Genomic DNA, 11,694 nt, shown 5'->3' with positions numbered 1-11,694 from the left:
GCTAGGAGCTGGAACCAACTTCCTAGGGAAGTGGTGCTGGCTCCTACCCTGGGGATCTTTAAGAAGAGGCTTGATGACTACCTGGCTGGACTCATTTGAGTCCAGTCTTTTCTCCTGCACAGGGGTGGGGGTCAGACTTGAAGATCTACAAGGTCTCTTCCAACCCTACTTCTATGATTCTATGACCTTTCCAGCTTTCCTCCTAAAGAGTCTACTGTTTCAAGCAGTCGTCCCCACACTGATGTTATTTCAACACCTGAAAGCGTTTTTCTTTATGGTAGGCAGAGTTTTAGGGAAAAGCATTTTCAGAAATCTACTTTAGTAGCGGGAAGTTGGCACCCAAGGCACAGGCCTACTAGCCATACTACGTAATACTTATGTGCATGGTTTGACTTCTGCCTTACTAAAACTAGGAACATTAAAGGCCATGGGGATGAACTGACTAACCAGTATGGAAAACGTTTTCAGTCAAACTATTAAAGTTTGCCAAAATTTATAAACAACTGAAAACAAGGTCTTGTAATGGAAAATGTCTGGCTGCTTTAAAAGATGGTGGTATGACTTGTTCTGATTAGAATTGCATACATTTCACCAGAATTAACATAACATAACTTTCTTGGCACTTGGTGGGGGTGGGAGCGCAGATTGCGTGTTTTGAAAATGATTTCTAAAAAACAAACAAGTCTCTTAATTAACCTCAGTAACCACCCAAGTATGAATTTTAAGATAGTATGTATATCAATTCTTTTCTTGTCTCGGCCTATATATCTGTTCTCATTTGAATTCATGGTGTCTTAATTGTGTTTTTCTTGCCATTTCCTTTGTCTTCTGTTGTTCAAATTAAAACTTGCTTCACAGAAAACTCTAGGCTGGGGCCTACCCTTCATCTCTTAATCAGGTGCCCTCCCATTCTGCCAGAAATCTTTGTTGTAAAATGAACTGCTTTTATGAAAACTTTCTAGCAGGTCTCTAAAATTTCCATGAATTGTCCTGAATTTGTACAGAGTAAGCCTTTTATGAGATGCCAAATATCTCCCTATATTTTCAGTAATTTGCAATTTTATATTGCAATGATGAAATAGTAATATGTTTGTTGAAAAGTCAAGCTACCAGAAGTGAATCTTCTGTAAGATTTAATTCACACTGATTACTTTTGAATGTACATTTGCTGTCACTTGCTCAACCTACAATGCCTTTTGTTAGGGAAAACCAAAACTGCATATATTGTTATTAGGAGGGTTCTTCTGCTATTACTTCATGAATGAATTGAAAAAGCTAGATAATCGGGCATTAACCTTCCAAAAATGTGAATTTTTGAGGTCTGAAAAGAGACTTTAAATGGGCATTTTATGTTTTCGTAGCGTAGATGCAGTGTAGTTGGAATTGGAATTTTTATATAACTCAGTCTGAATGTTTTGGGAACATATTTGACACACATTTTTGTGATTTAAAATGGATTTTGGTTTCCTTCATAGATTTCATAGACATTTGGGCTGGAAGGGACCCCGGAGGATCATCAAGTCCAGCCCCCTGCCCCAGGGGCAGGAAGTCAGCAGGGATCATAGGATCCCAGCAAGATAAGCATCCAAATGTGCCTTGAAGGTGTTCAAAGTAGGTGCTTGAACCACCTCCAGTGGCAGTCTATTCCAAACCTTGGGGGCTAGGACCATGAAGAAGTTCTTTCTTACGCCCAGCCTGAACTGAATTTTGTTTATTTGGAGATGATGAGAGAGATCCTGCACACTTTTCATAATGGATCTGAATGGATCTCTGTTTTAGGGGACAAGAAAGCAAAAAAGAAGCTGACGCAGCAGACCCTTATTCCCTGAACACCAAGCTCTGTTTTGGGGGTCTCTCCTTGTTCTTGCATTCAGGGAAAGTTTTTAGTTGAGGAGGATGCTTATATCCGTAGTTATGTAGCTTTCATGCAGAAAAAGCCTAAATGAATAGGTGAGCACAGTAGTCAGAGGCTATTCCAATTAGGACCAAACACTGTTCCTATCAGTTTTGTACAATACGGGCTTTTAATGCTGTATAAACACTTAAGAAACAAAGTAGCTAAGTCCAAAATAGGTTTCCTCTAATGAAAGAGGTAGAGATCCTGTGAGGTTAATCTTGAATGTTTGTATTTAGCCTTCCCATTTTGCAAAACAACATGGAACCTAGAGGTAGATTGGATATAGGATTCAAGTAATGACTTTTGAAGCTAGACTGCCTCAAAAAAAATGTTTCTTTAGTTTTTTTGCGTATTACAAATAAACCATGAAATCATTTTGGAATGTCTGGGTTTTCATATAAAAAGATGTTTGCCTTAATGCAGCTATTTTAAGTTGATGATAATTATTATTAACAAATGACCTCTGGCAGGTTAAACATTTTCTTGTTTTTGTTTTTCCCAGCAGAAATTTTTATCCTTTTAACTATAGTATCAGCTATAGTTTTAAGCATTTTACAAGATGGTGCTATAAATCTACAATGTTTTCTCACTTCCTCTGTGGTTTTCCAGGCTCCCATCCCAAAGAGTGCACTTGTCCCTGTGATACCCATCACCAAATCAGCAGGCTCCCGATTCCGAAACAGCATAGAGGGCCTAAACCAGGAGATTGAGATAATAATTAAGGAGACCGACAAAGAAGAACAGCTTATTGTGAGTATCAGTTGTCCCCAATGTTCTTCAAAATAAGGTTGGTTGATGATTTTTTTTTGGGGGGGGGGGGGGGGTGTTTTGGGTTTGTTTTTTTTTTAAAAAAATTTGGGGAAACCAGAAACCCAAAAAAAAAGTTTTTTTTGTTTTTTTTTTTTGGGGGGGGGGGGGGCGTTGTTTTGGGTTTGTTTGTTTTTTAAAGAAATTTTGGTTCTGCTTCAGTCTTCCACAACTGAAGCAGTACAAAAGATTTTTAGGGATGCACCAATAAAGATTTTCTTGGCCAATACCGATAGCCAATTATTAAGCAGCCATAGCGTTCAATACCGATAAACAATTTACAGGAATGCAGCCAGGCAGCGTGGAGAGCAGCTCCATGCAGGTAAGTCTGTGGAGGGGAAGGGGTTTTGGGGGCATAGATCAAGGTCCCCACAGCTGGGGAGGGAGTTGGGGCAGGGAGCGCTGCCCAGCCAGGGTAGTGAATGGGACCTCTGAGGCCAGGGTGGGGAGTGGGATGAAGCCACAGGCAGCTCATCCAGAGGATCAAGTGCCACTGCCTCCATTTTTAAGTGTGGGGACACTTTTAACTGGAGCAGAGCATGGTGAGGGCGCATGCAGGCTGCCCACTGCGGATTTGGGGCTCTCTGCTCTTCTGTCTTTGTCCCAGGAGCCCCATACCAGCTGTACACCCTTTGGCCACCTGGCAGTGTGGGGCACAACTCGCCATCCCCACTGTTGCCAGGCAGGCAGGAGGCACGTGGCTGTCATGGGGTTCCTGGGGGGAAAGGCAGCAAAGTGGAGAGCCCTGAGCCCACAGCCAGCAGCCCGCATCCACTCTGTGCACAAATCTTAGAAGTCGCATGCTCCCCCTGGTGCCTTCCCTTAGGGGTGTGCTAGGCAGTGGGGAGCCCTTCCCCCACACCCCCAGGACAAGCCACCCGCAGCTCCATCTCACTCCCCACCCTGGCCCTGGGTCCCATTTACCACCCTGGGGCATGGGGGAGAGAAGGGGTGTGGTTGTGAGGGGTACAAATCAAAGCCCAAGGGAGGGAGGAGCACCCCCTGCCCCCCTCCCCTCCCTTCCTCCCTCAGGCCTCAATCTGTCCCCCAGCAGTACCCCTTTCCCTCCACAGGCTTACCTGCAGGGCGCTGCTCTCCACACTGCCCAGCTGAGTTCTGGCCACATGCATGCATGCAGCTGCACACATGCACACAGCATCCATGGGTTCTCGCCAGAAGGCATATTATAGAATCATAGAACCAGAAGGGACCTGTAAGATCATCAAGTCCAGTCTCCTGCCATGGGCAGGAAGTTATTGGGCTCAGATGAGCTCAACAAGGTATTTGTCCAGTCTTATCTTGAATACCTCCAAGGATGGTGACTGCACCACCTCAGCTGGCAGTGTGTTCCGGATTTTGGTGACCCTTTCAGCGAAGAATATTTTTCTTACATCCAGCTTGAATTTACCTTCTATTAGATTATGTCCATTGGTCCTTGTCCTCCCTTGAGGTGCCTTCCTGAAGAGTTGCTCCTCCAGATTCTGATGCTCACCCCGATGTACTTGTAGGCAGCTATCAAGTCACCTCTCGCCCTTCTCTTACTCAGACTGAACAGGCCCAGTCTCTGGGGTCTTTCTTCATAGGGCCTATCCTCCATGCCTCTAATCATATGGGTGGCCCTTCTTTGTACCCTCTCAAGCCTATCCACATGCTTCTTGAAGTGTGCCTAGAACTGGACACAGTACTCCAGCTGTGGTCTTATGAATGCCAAATAGAGAGGGAGGAGCACCTTCCTGGATCTATTGGCAACACATTATAGTTTCATAGTTGGTAGGGTCAGAAGGGACCTGAGCAGATCATCAAGTCCGACCCCCTGCCATGGCAGAAAAGAGTACTGGGGGTCAAATGACCCCAGTGAGTTGTTCGTCCAGCCTCCTCTTAAAGACCCCCAGGGTAGGAGCCAGCACCACTTCTCTTGGAATAACATTAGCCTATGCACACCAGAGTTTTATTATATTTATCAGTGAACATTATTGGCTACACTGGCCAAAAAAAGCCAATAACTGATTAGGTTAATTTTCCTTTTATTGGTGCTGATACAATATGCAACCAGTATAAATCGGTGCACCTCTAAAGATTTTCCTGAAGCATGAAGGGGGAAGGTAAAAGATTTAAAAGGATGTTGGCAACTTCTGCAGTTGTAGAAGACTGTTAATTATTGATAAACTTGACAATTAGTACAGTAAATCAATAAAGAAGAAACATTTTCTACCTTTTATGTTGGAGAATTGCTTTAAATGTACCTCTGTGGTCCCCCCACACCTCTTCCTTCAAAACTCTAGAAATTTCTTACATGAATTTGTTTTCAGCAAGTCTGATTTAACAGCAACAAGAAAGGACCTGTTCATATTTAGTAGGTTATGCTTTTAGGAATTGTCTACTCTCCTGAAGTATTTTGGTGGAGTCTGACATGTACCTAATTTTCTTCAGGTTTATACTCTGCTGGACAAAATTTAAGAAACTGCTTAAGATATAAAATAGAGGCCTGATGAATATGTTCTGTTTATAACAGCCACAAGATATTCCAGATGGGCATCGTGCTCCACCTCCAGTGGTCCAGCGCAGCAGTAGTACTCGCAGCATTGATACCCAGACACCTGGTGGTGCAGATAGGAGCAGTAACAACAGCAGCCGCTCACAGTCTGTGTCCCCCACCTCGTTCCTCACCATCTCGAATGAAGGTAGTGAAGAGAGCCCATGTTCTGCAGATGACCTTCTTGCTGACTCCAGAGATAAAGGTGTGGCATAAAAGGGTTCTGCTTTTACAGTATTTTAAATATGAAGCATATAGTATTCAGGACTTCCTTGCAGTGCACTGTGTTCAGGATGGATATTCTTCAGGATGGACTGTGTGTAGTATACATTACCTCCCTCAGTATAGTGACTGGAAGGAAAGAGGGAGATCTTTCTATTTTCCAGGTCCTTAAGTATGTTCAGATGTGCTCTGTGTGTGTATGTACGTACAGATACCATTGTCTGCAGTAGGAAAAATTCTGATAGAGCTTGCAGCATTACTTAGTTTCTAGAGAATTCAAGAACAATGCATGCTAAGCTTCCGTTTTTGAGATGGGCTCTACCTCTGCAGACTGAGGTGCATATCATCACTGTGGGCCGTATCTTTAACACCCCTGCTTTAGGTGGAGTTTCTGGAACATGACTGAGATCTGTTTGATCAGCAGCTCCTCTTAGAACCCATTTTCTTTTCTTTTGGTTTTGTACTGAAGTACATTCTTTCCTCCTCCTGCTCCATCTCTGTTTTATTAAGCAAAAGGTAGGGTATGGTGGTACCTTTTGGTGGATGAAGTAGGTTTTTGCCTACAAAAGCTCATGCCTCTCTGAACCAATTAATTTCTAATGGCGCTTTTACACATGGTCTGGGGGTGGGAAAGGCAGTGCTTTAATTAGTGGCTTCGAGAACCGCTCTAAAGCGCCACTGCGTCTCATGTATCAACATTTCTGCACTTAAAAAATGGCAGTGGGGGTGCTTGAACTAAAGCTCGTTCGAGCTTTAATTCAAGTACCACCACCGCCATTTTTAAAGTGCGGGGGTGCTGATACACAAGATACAAAAAGCTGCTGGAGCACTGTAATTGCCATGCTCCAGCAGACTTAGTTGAGTCTACTTCTGTGCGCTGAATTCCAGTGTATCAGACCAGCCTCTGCGTTCATGTATAAGTGCCTAAGATGACACTGCCCTACTTTCTGCCTGACTTCAGAGAAACAGGGCTAAGTGCCTCTCATCGTTAGTGAAGAAATCTGAGGCTTCTTCAGCCAAGTGAAACTCCGTTTCCCTCTTACTTCTTCCTGGCCTCCTCTTTGACTGCCAAAACAGTTTCCTCCATATCCTGTTTTTTAAGCTGTGTCACTCCTTTAATTTTCCCCATGGATGGGGAAGCTAAATACCATTTTTTGCATAAGGGAGATTCATATCCCCATGGAGTGTGCTATTTGTAAGTTGTTCACTTCCCTAGTCAGGGAAGATGGATGAGGCCAAGCTCCAGGTTTACCTTTGGGGTTAGCCGCTGGTCCTGGAGTGCAGAACTCAGGTGGGTATAGACCTTCCATAAGTATGAGTTTCTTCTCTTATCATTGGTGGCAGAGAAGTCTTCAAGTGAGTGTAGATGCAGGAATGATTGAAGCGAGAGTTACCCATCTCGAGAGTTTAAAGTCTGTCATCTATCTCAGATTTTGCAGTCTTACATGGATCCCAACAAAACTTGGCAGCATCCAAGACCATGCGCTTGTTCTGGAGTCAACCTTTTTCATACTTAAGAAGCACAAGGATAAGCATCTGAGATGCTATGCTCTACAGTTTCTTTTTCAGCTGTGTGTCATATGTCTGACACTTCAACATCAAATTCCACAGTGGCATCAGTGCTGGCTGCTCCATAAGGAAATTGTGCCTCTTAGTACATTCCTGCTTTGTTCTGTCCACCCATCTCAGTATCTCTGCAAGTGCCCCTGTTTCATGACTGTGAATGACATAAAAATCCACCCAGAACTTGAATTTCTGCAAGGATGATATCAACTGTAGATCCTTCAGGCCTGCATTTTCTGATTCTAATCAGTTGAGGGCCTTTCAACACCATCAGTTGAGGTGTTTTCAACTCTCCATTTTTCTTTGACTAACTCAGGATGTTGTGGTTACAAGAGCAGAGAGAGCTTCCAAGTACATTTACGTCTCTCTTCCAAGGCCATGAAACACCTGAGGAGAAGCACTGGACCTCTGAGCTGCCTCCTTATGTCCCCTGACTTCCAGCTTTGTGGTCTCATGTGCCTTTTTCCTGCCTTTTTCCCATGTCCCTATCTTACCCAAGGTTTCCCACTTGGTAGGGGTGATTCCAGGGACAGATCTTGACACTAAGATAAGGTATCCTGTAATTATCTGCATGTACCCAGCTAAGGTAGTTCTTCTTATTGCTGAGGCAAGATCTTTTTTTGGCAGATGCCTTCCCTGCCAGCACATGTGGAAAGATTAACGGACATTATCTGGTCCTTACTAGGAGTGCCATCTTTCTGTACTTGCCTACACCTTCCCTTCTGGTGGTTGCTGTGACCAATGAATGGTATGTAGGAGTTCCATAACACCCCAAAAAGACAAGGAGCCAAAGAGACTGAATTCCTGAAGAGAAAGCAGTATTGTTCTGGTAGCATGCAGTTCAGTTGCCAGCTACCAAGCACTGTTGGCCTGCTGGTGTCTACTATCCTTTACCCCAAATCTTTTACAAGACATGGGGGCAGCAGTCACTGCCCTACCTGTGAAAGGATACTTGGTGACCGGAACTTCTATTCAGGCTGCTGTGTATACATCTTCTTGGACTGTGGTCACATCTGTGGTCACAAGATACTCCTCTTGCCTTCTGAGCTCTGGTTTTTGTAGGGGAGGTAGACAGCCTTCCCTATCAGCCCTAAACCAGAAAAAGTTTTTGAACACCCTCAAAGAGAAAGCATAAATACCATCCATGCCCTTAGCTAGAGGTAGCTTCAGCAGTCATATCCTGCTTCATCCTTCACATACCATACTTCAGATGACCCAAGGATGTGCCAGCATAATCACGAGAGGAAGTAGTCTTCTACTGCAGCCCCCTTTACTCTGCATCCCTTGGGAAATAAGCAGAATCTTCAGGATGGTTGAAAGATGCATTCTTCTACCTGCAGATCCATCACTCCTTCTTTTCCATTTGACAGTCCTTTGCCCCTTTTCTAGCAGTTATGGACCCACATCCCAATAGACCAATGGGTCTTAAATACTGTTAGAGCTTATTACACCATTGGGTTCAACATAGTGCTTATGCCCATCTCCCTTTAGGGGAGGACCTTTCTTACGATGATTTTGCTTTGAGAGTTAAGTCTCCTGCCAGCTAGGCTCAGGAGGCCCCAGCTAGTCTCAGTAGTATTTCTCTAACACAGCAGAGACAATTGTACTGCAGTTCTTGGCCCTAGAAAGAAAGGGAGGATAATATCCTATCTTGGATTTTGTAAACCTAAGCTCCTTCAACTTCATGCTTAAACTCCAAATGCATTAGCCACTGTTATTTAGTCTTTGTAACTGGGGCACTAGCCATTTGGACAGCCCTGCCTTACTTCAACAAACAAAGAGATGCAAGATATTTTCTTCTTATCTCCTCCCTCCATCACAGGCAGACAGAAGATTTATCTCTGGTACTGTTCCATCTGTAACCAGATAACTCTAGGTTAGTATTCATTAACATAATGCTCTGAGACCTATCTCCCCATGAAGTGGGTGTTGCTTTGGGATTGCTCACAATGGAACATGCACATGGACAAGTAGTCAAAGGCAAAGGAGAAATCACAGGAATGGGGTATTCTCTTGGGTTCCAAAACTGTTTGAAGGGAAAATGATTTTATGAGAGATGAGGTGGGGCAGCTAGTTTTAAGATGAGCAGGTGTAAGGAGGGAGGGGGAAAACGCTTCATTTAGCTTCCTGATGTTGATAATGAAGCATTTAGATTTTGGGGGCAGAAGGACAAAGAGTGTTTTGAAATATGGATTAATTTAATGTCTTAACTGGATTCTCCACTTAACAGAGAATGGGAATAATTCTCCCCTACCCAAATATGCTACCTCACCGAAACCCAACAACAGCTATATGTTCAAACGTGAACCTCCTGAGGGATGTGAGAAGGTTAAAGTCTTTGAGGAAAGCTTGTAAGTATCTCTTCATTTGATAAGAAATAAAAATAAACAGGCTGATCTGAAATCAGTATACAGGAAAATGTGGCTAATTAAACACTCCAAAGGATAATGAAGTGCCTGACTGACAAAATATTAGTAGTTAGTCCTTTTCAGCTTTTCCTCAGAGAGATTTTGCATGCCATAAGGATACACTAAAGAATGATTTTTTTGATGTTTATAATGAAAAAAATACAAAAGTTCCAAGTATAAATTGTATACTCTGACTTGCTATATGAGAATTGGAAAATTATATAGATAAATGGTTAATGTAAAGCTGTTAATACAAAACATCAGAATGCATGCTATATAAGAATTACGTGATTCATCAGTAATCCCTCACAGTTGAGGATGATTGTCTTCCATGATTGCTTTATTATTGGGTCCAAAGATTACTGATGAGGCTGATCTGGGATCAACAGACTCTGTTGCAGTTGTGACGTGTTTCCATGCAGGGTGGGTGGCTCTGGAGTGTTGATTTGGTCTGTGACACGTTTCTGTCACTCCCACATGACCACAGGAGGACTGTGTGATTGGAGGAGTGGGGCTGAGCAGCTTCTATTTTAACTTGGGCCCTCAGGGCTGAGCCAGCAGTCTGCTGCTAGCAGCCGGAAGAACACCACCCAGCTGAGCAGCTATTCAGAACATCCATGGAGGTAAGGGCAGGACCTATGGGGATGATAGGAGGCTCCTGGTCCTAGGGCAATGACTGAAAACTATACCTTGATGGGGAAGGATGGCCTGGTGGGGCTTCCCATAGTGGGGTAGTTCCTCAGAAATGCCAGGACAGTTGCCTCCCCAGTGAAAGGTGCGTAGGGGTGCTTTATAACTCCAGCTCCTGCTACCCAGTGGGTAATTTTAGAGCAGGGATAGACATTGGGCCAGGCACATCTGCAGACACCTGAGCCTATGGGGTGTAAGACCTTGAGCCCCAGAGAGGGGGCATAGAGTTGGCCTCAGTGAGGGGGCAGAAAAGGGCCCTGGTGAGGGGTCAGGAGCGTGTAGAGAGGCCTGCACAGAGTAGGGTGCATGGTGACACCTGAAGGGCTGTGCATGAGGGGTGTAGAATAGGGTCTGCCCAGGCAGGCCTGAAGGGCTGCACCAGGGAGCATACAGAGTAGAGTCGTTTGGGAAACCCGACGGGCTACACATGGACCAGCCCCCACAAGTGAGGACATGAGCAAGTTGCCCAGAGAGGGGCTAGTGGCTGAGTTCAGCATAGTGTGAAGTATAAGGCCGGTGGTCACAGGGTCTGAAGGGCTGCGTGTGGGCCAGCCAGAGTGGAAGTAGGAAAACCTGAAGAGCCGTGTAGAGAAAGGCACAAGGGGGACTCGAAGGAGCTGCACGGATCTGTGGCGGGTTGGGAGTGGCCCACTGAGAGCGGGCAGTGTGAATGAGGTGAAGTGAGAGGGGGCAGAGTGTGAGAGTAGAATGCTAGATGCCCAGCAGAGGCAGAGTTTAGCTTGGCCTCGGGCCAGGGTTGTTACCAATTTGCAATGCCGTACATGGGCCACAGTGTAGGGCTGGTCGGAGCCATGTATAATGCCCCAAGCATCAGGGCATTAAAAGGGCAGCCTCCCGCATATTTACGGCAAACTTATTAAACAGCAAGTTGTGGCAGGCAAGATGTGGCAGACTGCCCTAGACGGGTAGGCAGGCCAATGTTTGACTGGTGTAGTAATGGCACCCTGTAACACATTTTCTTGTAGGACTCGTAAAGCTGTCAATGATGGCCTGAAGGTCTGCTTCTGAATAAATGTACACTACAGCATCATCAGTATACTGGAGCTCGATAATTGAGTTCAGGGTGGTCTTGGAGTCAGCTGTTTACCATCCATTCAGTAATTTAGCTCCACTGCAGCTGGAAGCTTGTTGGTGGTCAGATGTAGCATTGAGAAGAGTTGAGAAGAGTGGTGGAGTGATTTCATAGATTTCATAGACATTTGGGCTGGAAGGGACCCCGGAGGATCATCGAGTCCAGTCCCCTGCCCCAGGGGCAGGAAGTCAGCAGGGATCATAGGATCCCAGCAAGATAAGCATCCAAATGTGTCTTGAAGGCGTTCAAAGTGGGTGCTTGAACCGCCTCCAGCAGCAGTCTATCCCAGACCTTGGGGACTCGGACAGTGAAGAATTTCTTTCTTGTGTCCAGCCTGAATCGGTCACAGTGGAGTTCGTGACCGTTCGATCTTGTCATCCCTTGGTGGGCTCTAGTGAACAGACATTCCCCCGGATCCTGATTAGCACCCCTGATAAACTTATAGGTGGCTACCAGATCACCCCTGAGCCTGCGCTTTTCC

At 45.0% G+C, this 11,694-nt stretch overlaps 1 protein-coding gene across 1 annotated transcript in view; it reads left to right on the top strand.

Annotated features, from left to right (window-relative positions):
- FAM117B (family with sequence similarity 117 member B) overlaps positions 1-11,694 on the top strand; it is a 58,582-nt gene that overhangs the window by 29,883 nt on the left and 17,005 nt on the right. Inside the window, exons 4-6 of the mRNA XM_019523498.1 lie at positions 2,507-2,647; positions 5,217-5,442; positions 9,253-9,373. Of these exons, the coding sequence (XP_019379043.1) occupies positions 2,507-2,647; positions 5,217-5,442; positions 9,253-9,373 (488 nt within the window). The remainder of the gene's footprint in view (positions 1-2,506; positions 2,648-5,216; positions 5,443-9,252; positions 9,374-11,694) is intronic.

This window comes from Gavialis gangeticus, unplaced genomic scaffold, assembly GCF_001723915.1.
Source record: "Gavialis gangeticus isolate Ggan-Ray unplaced genomic scaffold, GavGan_comp1, whole genome shotgun sequence".
In the NCBI taxonomy this organism is placed as follows: Eukaryota; Metazoa; Chordata; order Crocodylia; family Gavialidae; genus Gavialis; species Gavialis gangeticus.
This window is presented reverse-complemented; position numbering and strand designations above follow the sequence as displayed.